Genomic DNA, 17,846 nt, shown 5'->3' with positions numbered 1-17,846 from the left:
TCCTCAATGTGCACTGAAGCTGCCTATGGTCTCCGCATCTGAAGAGGGAGTCTGATGTAAGAGAGGGAGTGGGGGGGGGTTTGTTAAAATGGTTGAATAGCAGAACTTTGTTTTAAAAAAAACATTCTATTAGTGGCACGGCCCGGGGGAGATAAGAGATAGGTCATCAGGGTGACACACAGGAAGTGATTGAATTTCCCCGGCTTACCACTCACAAGTCTCCCTTCACCAGTCAGTGCACACACATAAAGGAAATGGAAACACGGCCCTCGGAGATCCTGAGCCTCAATAAACAGAAATCAGCTCTTTCCACTGGCTGGGAGGAGGACGGGGCTGTGGGTCAATGCTCACTGATCTTTAGATAAAGGAACACAACCCACCATCACTATCCACCCAGACCAAAAGCCAGTTCCAAGGAGGACCTTTATATTACAATCACCGGCCACGTTATTAGGTACACTTTGCTAGTGCCAGGTTGGACCCCCTTTTTGCCTTCAGAACTGCCTTTGAGGAATGTTTCCAACACCTTGTTGAATCTTCACCTCAGAGATTTTGGTCAATATTGATATGAAAAGCATCACACAGTTGTTGCAGATTTGTCGGCTGAACATCCATGATGCCAATCTCCCATTCTACCACATTACAAAAGTGCCCTTGAGATGTGGTGAGTGTGGAGGCCACTGGAGAACAGTGACCTCATTGTCATGTTCCACCACATCCCAAAGGTGCTCTATTGGATGAGATGTGGTGAGTGTGGAGGCCACTGGAGTACAGTGACCTCATTGTCATGTTCCACCACATCCCAAAGGTGCTCTATTGGATGAGATCTGGTGAGTGTGGAGGCCATTGGAGTACAGTGACCTCATTGTCATGTTCCACCACATCCCAAAGGTGCTCTATTGGATGAGATCTGGTGAGTGTGGAGGCCATTGGAGAACAGTGACCTCATTGTCATGTTCCACCACATCCCAAAGGTGCTCTATTGGATGAGATCTGGTGAGTGTGGAGGCCACTGGAGTACAGTGACCTCATTGTCATGTTCCACCACATCCCAAAGGTGCTCTATTGGATGAGATCTGGTGAGTGTGGAGGCCACTGGAGGACAGTGACCTCATTGTCATGTTCCACCACATCCCAAAGGTGCTCTATTGGATGAGATGTGGTGAGTGTGGAGGCCACTGGAGGACAGTGACCTCATTGTCATCTTCCACCACATCCCAAAGGTTCTCCATTGGATGAGATGTGGTGAGTGGGGAGGCCATTGGAGGACAGTGACCTCATTGTCATGTTCCACCACATCCCAAAGGTGCTCTATTGGATGAGATCTGGTGAGTGTGGAGGCCACTGGAGGACAGTGACCTCATTGTCATGTTCCACCACATCCCAAAGGTGTTCTATTGGATGAGATGTGGTGAGTGTGGAGGCCATTGGAGTACAGTGACCTCATTGTCATGTTCCACCACATCCCAAAGGTTCTCTATTGGATGAGATGTGGTGAGTGTGGAGGCCATTGGAGTACAGTAACCTCATTGTCATGTTCCACCACATCCCAAAGGTGCTCTATTGGATGAGATGTGGTGACTGTGGAGGCCATTGGAGTACAGTAACCTCATTGTCATGTTCCACCACATCCCAAAGGGGCTCTATTGGATGAGATGTGGTGAGTGTGGAGGCCATTGGAGTACAGTGACCTCATTGTCATGTTCCACCACATCCCAAAGGTGCTCCATTGGATGAGATGTGGTGAGTGTGGAGGCCATTGGAGTACAGTGACCTCATTGTCATGTTCCACCACATCCCAAAGGTGCTCCATTGGATGAGATGTGGTGAGTGTGGAGGCCATTGGAGTACAGTGACCTCATTGTCATTATGAAGAAACCAGCGGTGAGATGATTTGAGCTTTGTGACATGGTGCATTATCCTGCTGGAAGGAGCCATCAGAAGACGGGTACACTGTAGTCATAAAGGGATGGACATGGTCAGCAACAATACTCAGTACCAAGTGAGCATTGTTTAAATGCCATGGCCTACCTAAGAAGCCCAAAGTGTGCCAAGAAAATATCCCCCACACCATTACACCACCACCACCCTGAAATGTGGATACAAGGCAGGATGGATCCATACTTTCATGTTGTTTACACCAAATTCTGACCCTACCATCTGAATGTCGCAGCTAAAATCGAGACTCAGACCAGGCAACGTTTTTCCAATTTACTATTGTCTAAATTTTGTGAGCCTGTGCAAGCCCAACGAGATGGCAGCCCACTGCCAACGAGCCCACTGGCATGCCAACTGCCAACGAGCTTATTGGCAGCCCATTGGCAACGAGCCCATTTGGCAGCCCACTGAGACATGGCAAAGGAGTTTAAGGATACGGGGCAAACAAGCTGCACTGACTCCATCCTCTACCCCCCTTACTGGACAGTTATACATCACCCTATCCTGCCCCAGTGTGTTCAATAGAATACCCACACTGCACAAACAATTCTAAAAAGGAAAACGTTCCGTCAGTCTCTGTGTACAAATGGAAACTCGTCCATAACTGTGATAGAGAAGTCTGGAGTCATTAGCATTGTGACAAACTGCATGGGCTCGGAGATGAATGGACATATTGTGACATCATGGAGAGTCACCAGATACAGGTTGGTGCTGCTGAAGAGGACTGAAGGACATTGTCCGGCCGCGGACAACCGTTCACAAGGACAGCATGCAGGCTCTGTGCCCAGACAACCCCAAATATACAGACACAGGTGGACATGAGTCACCTCCACATGTCATGGTGTAACTGACCAAAGACCCCCCCCCCCCCCACGAATATTACAGCTATACGACCTCATGTGACCTCGGACAAGGATAGGGGGCTGTCCGATTGTCACCTATTCATGTGCGCTTTAATAGGGATTAAAGAGAACCTGTAAAACAAACAAAAAAAATTACAGCTCATCCCGTCAGGTAAAAAATAATCCACTTTTGGCATCTCCCCCCCAAAAAGAATAGGACTGTTGCCCATTTAGTCCAGGATGATGGAGGCCAACTTTCTTCATATGAACTGCGGCCCTGATACCACTTATAGACACATAATATTCAGTGATGCTACAGGAGACAGTCAGAGACTGCAGACACATACAGAAGATGGTCAGAGACTGCAGGCATGATACAGGAGATGGTCAGAGACTGCAGACACGGTACAGGAGATGGTCAGAGACTGCAGACACGGTACAGGAGATGGTCAGAGACTGCAGACACGGTACAGGAGATGGTCAGAGACTGCAGACACGGTACAGGAGATGGTCAGAGACTGCAGACACGGTACAGGAGATGGTCAGAGACTGCAGACATGGTACACGAGATGGTCAGAGACTGCAGACATGGTACACGAGATGGTCAGAGACTGCAGACATGGTACACGAGATGGTCAGAGACTGCAGACATGGTACACGAGATGGTCAGAGACTGCAGACATGGTACAGGAGATGGTCAGAGACTGCAGACATGGTACAGGAGATGGTCAGAGACTGCAGACATGGTACAGGAGATGGTCAGAGACTGCAGACATGGAACAGGAGATGGTCAGAGACTGCAGACATGGTACAGGGGTCGGTCAGAGACTGCAGACATGGTACAGGGGTCGGTCAGAGACTGCAGACATGGTACAGGGGTCGGTCAGAGACTGCAGACATGGTACAGGGGTCGGTCAGAGACTGCAGACATGGTACAGGGGTCGGTCAGAGACGGCATACATGGTACAGGGGACGGTCAGAGACTGCAGACATGGTACAGGGGACGGTCAGAGACTGCAGACATGGTACAGGGGACGGTCAGAGACTGCAGACATGGTACAGGGGACAGTCAGAGACTGCAGACATGGTACAGGGGACGGTCAGAGACTGCAGACATGGTACAGGGGACGGTCAGAGACTGCAGACATGATATAGGAGATGGTCAGAGACAGAAGTTTAATTTGGGTATAGAGTTGCATGGTAGCGCAATGGGCAATTAAAGTAACGTAGTGCTGTATCGCAAATAAAAAGGCCTGGCCATTAAGGGGGTAAATCTTCTGGAGCTGAAGTGGTTCATTTGTGTTTTGGTAAAGCAGCCTACTGGAAATGAAGGTACTATCATACGGGATTTAACAGACACACAGCATCTTTTACAACAAAGCTCACTGCAAATATGGATGTTCACATCCGTGCATTGCGCTGCACTACCTGGGTATGCTGGGATACTATTCAAAATGAACATCACCACAACGCACATCCCTGCTTCACATGCTACTGTGCACAGCTTGAATGCATATAACCAGAAATAAAAAAATTTAACTTTCAAGGATTAGTTCACCTATTATAATGCAAATCTCTAAACTGGACAATGGTTTTATACAATGCTGGGGGCGCCTTGAGGGCAAACTGCTGCTGGGGGACACCCTCGAGGGGCACACTAAAGCGGACGCCCGCGAGGGGCACACTAAAGCGGACGCCCGCGAGGGGCACACTAACGCGGACGCCCTCGAGGGGCACACTAACGCGGACGCCCTCGAGGGGCACACTAACGCGGACGCCCTCGAGGGGCACACTAAAGCAGACGCCCTCGAGGGGCACACTAAAGCAGACGCCCTCGAGGGGCACACTAAAGCAGACGCCCTCGAGGGGCACACTAAAGCAGACGCCCTCCAGGGGCAAACGAAAGCGGACGCCCTCCAGGGGCAAACGAAAGCGGACGCCCTCCAGGGGCAAACGAAAGCGGACGCCCTCCAGGGGCAAACGAAAGCGGACGCCCCTCCAGGGGCACACTAAAGCGGACCGGACCCCCCGAGGGGCGCAGTCATTGTTAAAACTAAACCTTTAATTCTGCATCTGCGGATGGTTAGGTCCTCATACATGACAAGTAGGGGCGCACTAAAGCAGGCCGCCCTCCAGGGGCACACTAAAGCGGAACGCCCTCAAAGGGCACACTAAAGCGGAATGCCCTCAAGGGGCACACTAAAGCGGAACGCCCTCAAGGGGCACACTAAAGCGGAACGCCCTCGAGGGGCACACTAAAGCGGAACGCCCTCGAGGGGCACACTAAAGCGGAACGCCCTCGAGGGGCACACTAAAGCGGAACGCCCTCGAGGGGCACACTAAAGCAGACGCCCTCGAGGGGCACACTAAAGCAGACGCCCTCGAGGGGCACACTAAAGCGGGATGCCCTCAAGGGGCACACTAAAGCGGAACACCCTCAAGGGGCACACTAAAGCGGAACGCCCTCAAGGGGCACACTAAAGCGGAACGCCCTCAAGGGGCACACTAAAGCGGATGCCCCCCTAGGGGGAAACCGCTGCGGACGCCCCGAGGGGCGCAGTCATTTTTAAAACGAACCCTTTAATTCTGCATCGGTGGATGGTTAGATCCTCATACATGTAGGGGTTAGGATCCCTCCTCGTACACATACATGGGGTCTTCTAAGTAGGACACTTGCAGTTTCTATGAGAAGACTGGAGAGGTGTCAGTGCTGACAGTGCTGATCAGTGGTAATGCTCACTCGGTCAGACAGGGCTTCCCCTAATCCTGCGCCGCTTTCCTGGGGATTCCCGCTGTGCTGGAGATACAGAGAATGATGACCCACATTCCTTGCTCCTGCCTGCAGCCAGCGTACGGCCATACAGACATCATCGGAGCTTCTGGAACGCTTTCATTATAAAAAGAAACCTTCACCCTAAACTATCACATTGCCCAGCCTCCTCCCCCCCCCCCCCTCCATCTCTCACAATTGGATATACTTTTTTTTTTTTAAAAGATTATTTTGCGCTGCACTAAGCAGGAATGACAAATTGTGCCCCCTCCACCCAGATTCTGCACATGCACAGATGTGCCACAATGCTTCTCGCCCTGATTGTGCCCTGCGGCACATCTGCGCATGCGCAGTTCCCCTACACATGTGCAAAGGGCAGCTATTATGCTAGGTTCATACCTATGTAGGTTGCAATTGATGCATTTTCCCAGTACGTTATTAATGCGTTTTACATTTCAGGGAGGTGTCTGTTGTCATGCAAGAAAAACCAGCAAAAAACGCAAGTGCTGCGTTTTCATTGAAGTCTATGGAACCAAAACAAACCTGCAGCAGGCAAAAGTTCCTGACCCTTCAAAAAAAAAAAACACACCGGTTGAAAATGCACGGATATGAACGTGACCCGTAAGAAAATCATGTTAAATAGGCTGTAGCGCGTTTCTGCAAAACTGAAAACGCGCGGCAAAAACGCATAGCCTTACAGAAGCCCCAATACTTTGCTGTCTTTGCGCATACACAGGGAAATCTTCTGCACATACAGAGAGCTGCTGAAGGACTCTGCCAGAACCTGAAGGCTGGGGCCACATCTAATTACCCGCCAAAATGGCGACACTGGAAGGGGCAGAGAGGGGCTAAGAAAAGGGGACCGAATGTTACTCTTTAACCTTTTGGCGCTGACAGCATGCAAATATTCAGCCTCTTGGTGGGTGGGCCTTGGCATCGCACGGCCAAATATTTGCGTGCAATATTGCAAAAACAGCTGTGCTCTAAATGAAAGAATGAAGTTGAAGCCATGTATGAACTTTTTCTAAGTTCTTCTTTTCAGCTTTTCCCATCATTTATTGCATCTTAGTGTTGCTGATCCTTTGCCAGCTCTTTGCAGCCACCTCCTGACTATGTGCTCTTCAGGGTGGGTTTCATGGTGGTGACAACAGCCGACCATGCCAGCATAATGTGTTGAAATGGACACTTGGAAGTCTCCACTTAAAGCATTGTTATGGGGTGACAGCGCAGGGGCAGAGCAGCGCGGGAGCAGAGCCCAGGGGCAGAGCAGAGCCCAGGGGCAGAGCAGAGCCCAGGGGCAGAGCAGAGCCCAGGGGCAGAGCAGAGCCCAGGGGCAGAGCAGAGCCCAGGGGCAGAGCCCAGGGAGCGCAACGCCGGGGCAGAGCCCAGGGAGCGCAACGCCGGGGCAGAGCCCAGGGAGCGCAACGCCGGAGCAGAGCCCAGGGAGCGCAACGCCGGAGCAGAGCCCAGGGAGCGCAACGCCGGAGCAGAGCCCAGGGAGCGCAACGCCGGAGCAGAGCCCAGGGAGCGCAACGCCGGAGCAGAGCCCAGGGAGCGCAACGCCGGAGCAGAGCCCAGGAGCAGTTGTCACTATAACAAGAAGGGTCTGAACAAGGTCCCTAGTGGCAGTAGATTTTCCTCCTCCCCAACCCTCTCCTGTCCCTCCTGCGTTGGATAAGAGGGGGTTAAAACCAGGGGTGATCAAGGGGTTAAGTGTGCTCCTAGGAAGTGCTTTCTAACTGTGGGGGGGGGGGGGGTTGGGTGCACTAGACACTAGCTAAATGTGGCATAAAAAGTTGATCAAATTACAGCGGAGTATAAAAATATATATATATATATATATATGTATGATTTGGGGACTGGAACTCAGCTTTAAATCAGCATTTTTAGCAAAGTTCAGTTACCAGCAGAGAAAAGAAAAAAAAAAAAAAAAGAAAAGTAACAAGAATGATTTCATAAGGATACAATGTAACCAAAGCGAATAGTATTAGCAGTAACCCATCTGCAGGCCACCATGTGATCCCCTTTATCAGGCAGAGTGATGGCAGTCCATACACCGAGCTCCATGTACATAAATTAGACCAATAAGCAGGCCAACCCATGTGACAGATCGGTAAGAAGTGTGACAGCGCCCCCCTCCCCCTATCAGATCGCTGAGAATGTGACAACGCCCCCCTCCAATATATCAGGTGTGTGAGAAGTGTGTCAGGGATCAACTTTCTCAGAGGACTTGACTACTACAATGATCACAAGTTTATGAGTGCGCCGACATGCAATCTCTGGGCCGGCTGCCTGCACTCCATTCATAAGGACTAGACTGAGGATCAGACATAACAGGTGGAAGGTCACGGCTTCTACTCTATGATCACAGGTTTCATCAGCTTGTCACAGCAAACAAAGGGAACAAAAAGGCGTACCTGTGTGACAGGTAAACACACCAACACAGCACTGTCACTGGGGACACAACCACAGAGACTGCCTGAGAATACACACTGATCAGATGTGCCGCCTGTCAGGGGGGACCAGGGGTCCGACAACAGCGCCGCCTGTCAGGGGGGACCAGGGGTCCGACAACAGCGCCGCCTGTCAGGGGGGGACCAGGGGTCCGACAACAGCGCCGCCTGTCAGGGGGGGACCAGGGGTCCGACAACAGCGCCGCCTGTCAGGGGGGGACCAGGGGTCCGACAACAGCGCCGCCTGTCAGGGGGGGGGACCAGGGGTCCGACAACAGCGCCGCCTGTCAGGGGGGGGGACCAGGGGTCCGACAACAGCGCCGCCTGTCGGGGGGGACCAGGGGTCCGACAACAGCGCCGCCTGTCGGGGGGGACCAGGGGTCCGACAACAGCGCCGCCTGTCGGGGGGGACCAGGGGTCCGACAACAGCGCCGCCTGTCAGGGGGGGACCAGGGATCGGACAACAGCGCCGCCTGTCAGGGGGGGACCAGGGATCGGACAACAGCGCCGCCTGTTGCCTGGAACAAAAAGGCGTACCTGTGTGACAGGTAAACACACCAACACAGCACTGTCACTGGGGACACAACCACAGAGACTGCCTGAGAATACACACTGATCAGATGTGCCGCCTGTCAGGGGGGACCAGGGGTCCGACAACAGCGCCGCCTGTCAGGGGGGACCAGGGGTCCGACAACAGCGCCGCCTGTCAGGGGGGACCAGGGGTCCGACAACAGCGCCGCCTGTCAGGGGGGACCAGGGGTCCGACAACAGCGCCGCCTGTCAGGGGGGACCAGGGGTCCGACAACAGCGCCGCCTGTCAGGGGGGACCAGGGGTCCGACAACAGCGCCGCCTGTCAGGGGGGGACCAGGGGTCCGACAACAGCGCCGCCTGTCAGGGGGGGACCAGGGGTCCGACAACAGCGCCGCCTGTCAGGGGGGGACCAGGGGTCCGACAACAGCGCCGCCTGTCAGGGGGGGACCAGGGGTCCGACAACAGCGCCGCCTGTCAGGGGGGGACCAGGGGTCCGACAACAGCGCCGCCTGTCAGGGGGGGACCAGGGGTCCGACAACAGCGCCGCCTGTCAGGGGGGGACCAGGGGTCCGACAACAGCGCCGCCTGTCAGGGGGGGACCAGGGGTCCGACAACAGCGCCGCCTGTCAGGGGGGGACCAGGGGTCCGACAACAGCGCCGCCTGTCAGGGGGGGACCAGGGGTCCGACAACAGCGCCGCCTGTCAGGGGGGGACCAGGGGTCCGACAACAGCGCCGCCTGTCAGGGGGGGGACCAGGGGTCCGACAACAGCGCCGCCTGTCAGGGGGGGGGACCAGGGGTCCGACAACAGCGCCGCCTGTCAGGGGGGGGGACCAGGGGTCCGACAACAGCGCCGCCTGTCAGGGGGGGGGACCAGGGGTCCGACAACAGCGCCGCCTGTCAGGGGGGGGGACCAGGGGTCCGACAACAGCGCCGCCTGTCAGGGGGGGGGACCAGGGGTCCGACAACAGCGCCGCCTGTCAGGGGGGGGGACCAGGGGTCCGACAACAGCGCCGCCTGTCAGGGGGGGGGACCAGGGGTCCAACAACAGCGCCGCCTGTCAGGGGGGGGACCAGGGGTCCAACAACAGCGCCGCCTGTCAGGGGGGGACCAGGGGTCCGACAACAGCGCCGCCTGTCAGGGGGGGACCAGGGTCCGACAACAGCGCCGCCTGTCAGGGGGGGACCAGGGATCGGACAACAGCGCCGCCTGTCAGGGGGGACCAGGGATCGGACAACAGCGCCGCCTGTCAGGTGGGGACCAGGGATCGGACAACAGCGCCGCCTGTCAGGGGGGACCAGGGATCGGACAACAGCGCCGCCTGTCAGGGGGGACCAGGGATCGGACAACAGCGCCGCCTGTCAGGGGGGACCAGGGATCGGAAAACCGCGCTTTCGGTGGTGCCTCCTATCAGGTGTACCTGGAATCAGTCACTAGCGCCCCCTGTCAGAGGTACTGGAGATTGTCGGTAGTGCCACCTGCCAGGAATACCAAGGATCATCAGTAGTGGACTGGTCAACAGCGCCTCCTGTCAGGAGTACCAGGGATCAGAGACAACAAAGTGACACCTATGTGACACAGGACTGTCACTGAGATACAAGTACAGACACTGGCTGAAAATACCCACTTTCTTCAATGTAAAAGCATCAACAGCAGACGCCGAGAGACACCCGGAGGGTTCCATAGTAACTGTGAACAGTATGTGATATCTGAACTATAAAAGGACAGTCCATGGGACCAACCTCCTAGCCAGGGACAGGTCAGCAGTGCCCCCCCATGGGATAGGTCAGCAGTGCCCCCCCCCCGGTCAGGTGTACCTGGAATTGGTCAGCAACGCCCCCCCACTCGTCAGGTGTACCTGGGATAGGACATCAGTGCTGTACCTGGAATAAGTCAGCAACAACCCCCCCCCCCGTCAGGTGTACCTGGGATAGGTCTGCATAGCCCCCCCCTGTCAGGTGTACCTGGGATAGGTCAGCAGTGCCCCCCCCCCCGTCAGGTGTACCTGGAATAGGTTAGTAGTGCTCCCCCTATTAGGTGTACCTGGGAGAGGTCAGCAGTGCCCCCCCCACCCCTGTCAGGTGTACCTGGAATAGGTCAGTAGTGCTCCCCCTATCAGGTGTACCTGGAATAGGTTAGTAGTGCTCCCCCTATCAGGTGTACCTGGAATAGGTTAGTAGTGCTCCCCCTATCAGGTGTACCTGGAATAGGTCAGCAGTGCCCCCCCCCCTGTCAGGTGTACCTGGAATAGGTTAGTAGTGCTCCCCCTATTAGGTGTACCTGGGAGAGGTCAGCAGTGCCCCCCCCACCCCTGTCAGGTGTACCTGGAATAGGTCAGTAGTGCTCCCCCTATCAGGTGTACCTGGAATAGGTTAGTAGTGCTCCCCCTATCAGGTGTACCTGGAATAGGTCAGCAGTGCCCCCCCCCCCTTGTTAGGTGTACCTGGGATAGGACATCAGTGCTATATCTGGGATAAGTCAGCAGCGCCCCCCCCCCCTGTCAGGTGTACCTGGGATAGGTCAGCAATGCCCCCCCTGTCAGGTGTACCTGGGATAGGTCAGCAAAGCCCCCCCTGTCAGGTGTACCTGGGATAGGACAGCAGTGCCCCCCCCGTCAGGTGTACCTGGGATAGGACAGCAGTGCCCCCCCCCCCCGTAAGGTGTACCTGGGATAGGTCAGCAATGCCCCCCCTGTCAGGTGTACCTGGGATAGGACAGCAGTGCCCCACCCTGTCAGGTGTACCTGGGATAGGACAGCAGTGCCCCCCCCTGTCAGGTGTACCTGGGATAGGACAGCAGTGCCCCCCCCTGTCAGGTGTACCTGGGATAGGACAGCAGTGCCCCCCCCCGTCAGGTGTACCTGGGATAGGACAGCAGTGCCCCCCCCCCCCATCAGGTGTACCTGGGATAGGTAAGCAGTGCCCCCCATCAGGTGTACCTGGGATAGGTCAGAATTCCCCCCCCCCTATCAGGTGTACCTGGGATAGGTCAGCAGTGCCCCCTATCTAGAATACCAGGGATCTGTCACCAGTGCCACCTGTCAGGGGTAGCAGGCACTCGTCAGCAGTACTCCCTGTCAGCGGACAAGTAAGCAGCTCAACCTGTCAGGGGTAGCAAGAATCAGTAAGCATTGCTGCCTGTCAGGGGTACTGGGGATTGGTCACAAGTGTCACCTGTCAAGGGTATAAGGGACCAGTCAACAGTGCTACCTGTCAGGTGTACCAGGAAGGAGTAAGCAGTGCCAACTGTTGGGGTACTGAGAATCAGTAAGCAGTGCTTACTTTCAGATACTGAGGATCAGTAAGCAGTGTCTCCTGTGATGCGTACGGGGGGGCATTAGTAAGCAGTGTCTCCCGTCATGCATACAGCGGGGAGGGGGATCAGTAAGCTGTGTCACCCATCATGGTACGGGGGGGGGGTTTGGAATCAGTAAGCAGTGACCCCTATCATGCTCATGCGTACGGAGGGGGGGGGGGGGAATCAGTAAGCAGTGTCTCCTGTCGTGCTTACGGGGGGGGATCAGTAAGCAGTGTCTCCTGTGGTGCGTACGGGGGGGATCAGTAAGCAGTGTCTCCTGTCGTGCGTACGGGGGGATCAGTAAGCAGTGTCTCCTGTCGTGCGTATGGGGGGATCAGTAAGCAGTGTCTCCTGTCGTGCGTACGGGGGCAGTGTCTCCTGTCGTGCGTACGGGGGCAGTGTCTCCTGTCGTGCGTACGGGGGCAGTGTCTCCTGTCGTGCGTACGGGGGGGATCAGTAAGCAGTGTCTCCTGTCGTGCGTACGGGGGGGATCAGTAAGCAGTGTCTCCTGTCGTGCGTACGGGGGCAGTGTCTCCTGTCGTGCGTACGGGGGCAGTGTCTCCTGTCGTGCGTACGGGGGCAGTGTCTCCTGTCGTGCGTACGGGGGGGATCAGTAAGCAGTGTCTCCTGTCGTGCGTACGGGGGGGATCAGTAAGCAGTGTCTCCTGTCGTGCGTACGGGGGCAGTGTCTCCTGTCGTGCGTACGGGGGCAGTGTCTCCTGTCGTGCGTACGGGGGCAGTGTCTCCTGTCGTGCGTACGGGGGGGATCAGTAAGCAGTGTCTCCTGTCGTGCGTACGGGGGGGATCAGTAAGCAGTGTCTCCTGTCGTGCGTACGGGGGGGATCAGTAAGCAGTGTCTCCTGTCGTGCGTACGGGGGGGATCAGTAAGCAGTGTCTCCTGTCGTGCGTACGGGGGGGGGGGGGGGTGGAAATCAGTAAGCAGTGTCTCCAGTCATGCGTACGGGGGGGGGAATCAGTAAGCAGTGTCTCTTGTCATGTTTAGTATGGGGGAGGAATCAGTAAGCAGTGTCTCTTGTCATGTGTACGAGGGGGGGGGGGGGGAATCAGTGAGCAGTGCATCCTGTCGTGCGTATGGGGGGGGGGGATCAGTAAGCAAGAAGTGTCATGGGTACAGGAGATCATTAAGCAGTGCCATCTGTGAGGGGCATTAGTGGATTGGCCAACAGTGCTGCCTGACAGGAGTAATGAATATCAGTAAGCACTACTGCCTGTCAGGAGTACCAGAGATTGATCATCAGTGCTGCCTGTCAGGGGTACCAAGGATACGTAAGCAGTGCCACCTGTCAGGGGTATTCAGAATCTGTAAGTATTGCTGTGCTGCCTGTCGGGTACCGGGATCAGTCAGTGGCCCTGCCTGTCAGGAGTACTAGTAACTGGAAAGCAACATCAGGGGTACCTAGAATCAGTCAGCAGCGCCCCCTGTCAGTAGTACTGGGGATCACTGTGGGCACTGAGAATCAGTAAACATTGTGGCCTGTGGGGTACCGGGGATCAGTCAGCGGGCCTGCCTGTCGGGTACCGGGGATCAGTCAGCGGGCCTGCCTGTCGGGTACCGGGGATCAGTCAGCGGGCCTGCCTGTCGGGTACCGGGGATCAGTCAGCGGGCCTGCCTGTCGGGTACCGGGGATACAGTCAGCGGCGCTGGCTGTTGGGAGTACTAGTAACTGGAAAGCAGAATCAGGGGTACCTAGGATCAGTCAGCAGCGCCCCCTGTGAGTAGTACTGGGGATCACTGGGGGCACTGGGAATCAGTAAACATTGTGGCCTGTCGGGTTACCGGGGATCAGTCAGCGGCCCTGCCTGTTGGTTACCGGGGATCAGTCAGCGGCCCTGCCTGTCGGGTACAAGGGGTCAGTCAGCGGCCCTGCCTGTCGGGTACAAGGGGTCAGTCAGCGGCGCCGCCTGTCAGGAAATCCAGGGAACAGTCAGTGCAGTATGAGGCAGGTGCAGTCACCTCCCTCCCCATTTATTATTTCATATTATATATTTATCCATCCTATCTGTCATTACAGAGATGAGAGCAGAGGTACCATTCAGAGCCGTACAGGTGACACCAGGGGGAGGTCACTATTCACACAGAGATGGCTGTCAGTATGGAGGAGGGCACATCTTATACTAGTGCATGGGGGGAGGCATCCCCTAACAGTGCATAGGAGGGGGGAATCCCTTACCAGTGCATGGAGGGGAGGGGGCATCCCCTACCAGTTGATAGATGGGGGGGCATCCCATACCAGTGCATGGAGGGGAGGGGGCATGCCATACCAGTGCATGGAGGGGAGGGGGCATGCCATACCAGTGCATGGAGGGGAGGGGGCATGCCCTACCAGTTGATAGGGGGGGCATCTCATACCAGTGCATAGAGGGGAGGGGCATGCCCTACCAGTTAATGGGGGGGGCATCCCATACCAGTGCATGGAGGGGAGGGCATCCCCTACCAGTTGATGGGGGGGGGATCCCATACCAGTGCATGGAGGGGGGGGGCATCCCATACCAGTTGATGGGGGGGCATCCCATACCAGTGCATGGAGGGGGGCATTCCCTACCAGTGCTTGGAGGGGAGGGGGCATCCCATACCAGTTGATGGGGGGCGCATCCCATACCAGTGCATGGAGGAGAGCGGTCATTGCATACCAGTTGATGGGGGGGGGGGGGCATTCCATACCAGTGCACAGAGGGGAGGGGGCATCCCCTACCAGTTGATGGGGGGGGGGCATCCCCTACCAGTTGATGGGGGGCATCCCATACCAGTGCATGGAGGGGAGGGGGGCATTGCATATCAGTGTGGGTATACGGTTACATTGTGTCAGTGTATAGGTAAGTTGTAGAGGTAAATCATGTCAGTGTATGGATACATTGTAGATCAGTGTATGGATACATTGTAGATCAGTGTATGGATACATTGTAGATCAGTGTATGGATACATTGTAGATCAGTGTCAGTGTTTGGTAGGATTGTCTCTAGTGGTGTCAGGAAATAAAGTTGTTACAAAGTCTCTCACACACGGTGTCAGTGAAGAGGTTACATTGTATCAGTGTGATAGTTCCATGATGTCAGTGAAGAGGTTACATAGTGACATGTGTAGCACTGTAATGTCAGTGTTGGTGTCACTGAGTGTCACAGTACTTCTCCCAGCACTCTCCGGGTGTCACTCAGCGAAGTTCTCTCATGCTATCAGGTTGTCACCAGCTCAGTGTGACCCTTCTCTCCCCTCCCCCCCGGGGCTCACCTCTCCGGTTCACAGGCCGGATCCGGACGGCCACCTTCACCTTGGAGTCGCTCATCTCTCCTCCGCCAGCAGCACCCGGACCTGCCCGGACCCCGCCGGCTTCCGTCTCTGCGAGGTGGGAGGTGACGGGGAGGAGGAGCCTGAACCGCGACGTCACGACGTCACGCTTTTAAAAGGCACCCTGCGCGGCGAGGTTTGCTGGTTGTCATGGAGATCCGTCACATAATTCTCACGGCTCAGCATCACCTCAGAGAGAGAGAGGGCATGGCGCCCTCCAGACACTCCGATCACTGGAGGGAGTTCTCATGTCATCAGTGCAGAGTCAGCACTGCGTTATGTCATCAATAAAGAGTAAAGAATGTGTGATATCATCAATAAAGAGTAAATAATATGTGATATCATCAATAAAGAGTAAAGAATATGTGATCTCATCAATAAAGAGTAAAGAATGTGTGATCTCATCAATAAAGAGTAAAGAATGTGTGATCTCATCAATAAAGAGTAAAGAATGTGTGATATCATCAATAAAGAGTAAAGAATGTGTGATCTCATCAATAAAGAGTAAAGAATGTGTGATATCATCAATAAAGAGTAAATAATATGTGATCTCATCAATAAAGAGTAAAGAATATGTGATCTCATCAATAAAGAGTAAAGAATGTGTGATATCATCAATAAATAGTAAAGAATGTGTGATCTCATCAATAAAGAGTAAAGAATGTGTGATATCATCAATAAAGAGTAAATAATATGTGATCTCATCAATAAAGAGTAAATAATATGTGATATCATCAATAAATAGTAAAGAATGTGTGATCTCATCAATAAAGAGAAAAGAATATGTGATCTCATCAATAAAGAGTAAAGAATGTGTGATATCATCAATAAATAGTAAAGAATATGTGATATCATCAATAAATAGTAAAGAATATGTGATATCATCAATAAAGAGTAAATAATATGTGATATCATCAATAAAGAGTAAAGAATATGTGATCTCATCAATAAAGAGTAAATAATATGTGATCTCATCAATAAAGAGTAAATAATATGTGATATCATCAATAAAGAGTAAAGAATATGTGATCTCATCAATAAAGAGTAAATAATATGTGATATCATCAATAAAGAGTAAAGAATATGTGATCTCATCAATAAAGAGTAAATAATATGTGATATCATCAATAAAGAGTAAAGAATATGTGATATCATCAATAAATAGTAAAGAATGTGTGATCTCATCAATAAAGAGTAAAGAATATGTGATCTCATCAATAAAGAGTAAATAATATGTGATATCATCAATAAAGAGTAAATAATATGTGATCTCATCAATAAAGAGTAAATAATATGTGATATCATCAATAAAGAGTAAAGAATATGTGATATCATCAATAAATAGTAAAGAATGTGTGATCTCATCAATAAAGAGTAAAGAATATGTGATCTCATCAATAAAGAGTAAATAATATGTGATATCATCAATAAAGAGTAAAGAATGTGTGATATCATCAATAAATAGTAAATAATATGTGATATCATCAATAAAGAGTAAAGAATATGTGATATCATTAATAAAGAGTAAAGAATGTGTGACATTATCAATAAAGAGTAAAGAATATGTGACATCACCAATATAGAGTAAGGAATGTGACATCACCAATAAAGTGTTAAGAATATCATCAACAAAGAGTAACGAATATGTGACATCATCAATAAAGTGTAAAAAATATGTGACATCCTCAGTAAAGAGTAAAGAATGTCTGACATCATCAATAAAGTGTAAAGAACATGTGACATCATCAATAAAGAGTAAAGAACGTGTGACAACACCAATAAAGTGTAAAGAACTTGTAACATCATCAATAAAGGGTAAAGAACGTGTGACATCACCAATAAAGAGTAAAGAACGTGTGACATCATTAATAAGGGGTAAAGCAAGTGACATCATCAATAAAGAGTAAAAAACATGTGACATCACCAATAAAGAGTAAAGGACATGTGACATCACCAATAAAGAGTAAAGAAAGTGACATCATCAATAAAGAGTAAAGAATATGTGACATCATCAATAAAGAGTTAAGAAAGTGACATCATCAATAAAGAGTAAAAAAACATGTGACATCACCAATAAAGAGTAAAGAAGGTGTGACATCATCAATAAAGTGTAAAAAATGTGTGACATCATCAAAAAAGAGTAAAGAATGTGACATCACCAATAAAGAGTAAAAAATGTGTGACATCATCAAAAAAGAGTAAAGAATGTGACTGTTCTAAAATTTTCTCAGACCCATGAAAAAATCGGACCTCATCACTTCCGGTGACCCTACGTCATGAAACAGCTGATGGGAGTCTCAGGTGCAAGTGTAAAGAACACGTGACATCATCAATAAAGAATAAAGATAGTAACATCATCAATAAAGAGTAAGGAAAGTGGCATCATCAATAAATAGTAAAAAACATGTGACATCACCAATAAAGAGTAAAAAAATATGTGACATCATCAATAAAGTGTAAAGAAAGTGACATCATCAATAAAGTGTAAAGAAAGTGACATCATCAATAAAGAGTAAAGGACATGTGACATCATCAAAAAAGAGTAAAGAATGTGACTGTTCTAAAATTTTCTCAGACCCATGAAAAAATCGGACCTCATCACTTCCGGTGACCCTACGTCATGAAACAGCTGATGGGAGTCTCAGGTGCGCATGCGCACAAGACATTATCTTGGTTTGGTAAAATTATAACACATAGCGGGCAGTTGACTG

The 17,846-nt window shown here is 52.1% G+C and overlaps 1 protein-coding gene across 3 annotated transcripts in view; it reads right to left on the bottom strand.

Annotated features, from left to right (window-relative positions):
* Positions 1–15,194, bottom strand: part of KIF13B (kinesin family member 13B) — a 518,118-nt gene extending 502,924 nt beyond the window's left edge. For all 3 annotated transcript variants that reach the window (XM_082248971.1, XM_082248973.1, XM_082248972.1), the window contains exon 1: positions 15,079–15,194. In XM_082248971.1, the coding sequence (XP_082105097.1) occupies positions 15,079–15,133 (55 nt within the window). In that variant the 5' untranslated portion in view covers positions 15,134–15,194. The remainder of the gene's footprint in view (positions 1–15,078) is intronic.
* Between the last annotated feature and the right edge of the window lie 2,652 nt (positions 15,195–17,846).

This window comes from Pelophylax lessonae, assembly GCF_965119305.1.
Source record: "Pelophylax lessonae genome assembly, chromosome: 3".
Lineage (NCBI taxonomy): Eukaryota > Metazoa > Chordata > Amphibia > Anura > Ranidae > Pelophylax > Pelophylax lessonae.
The sequence above is the reverse complement of the archived record's forward strand: the minus strand, read 5'-3'. Positions and strand labels throughout refer to the sequence as shown.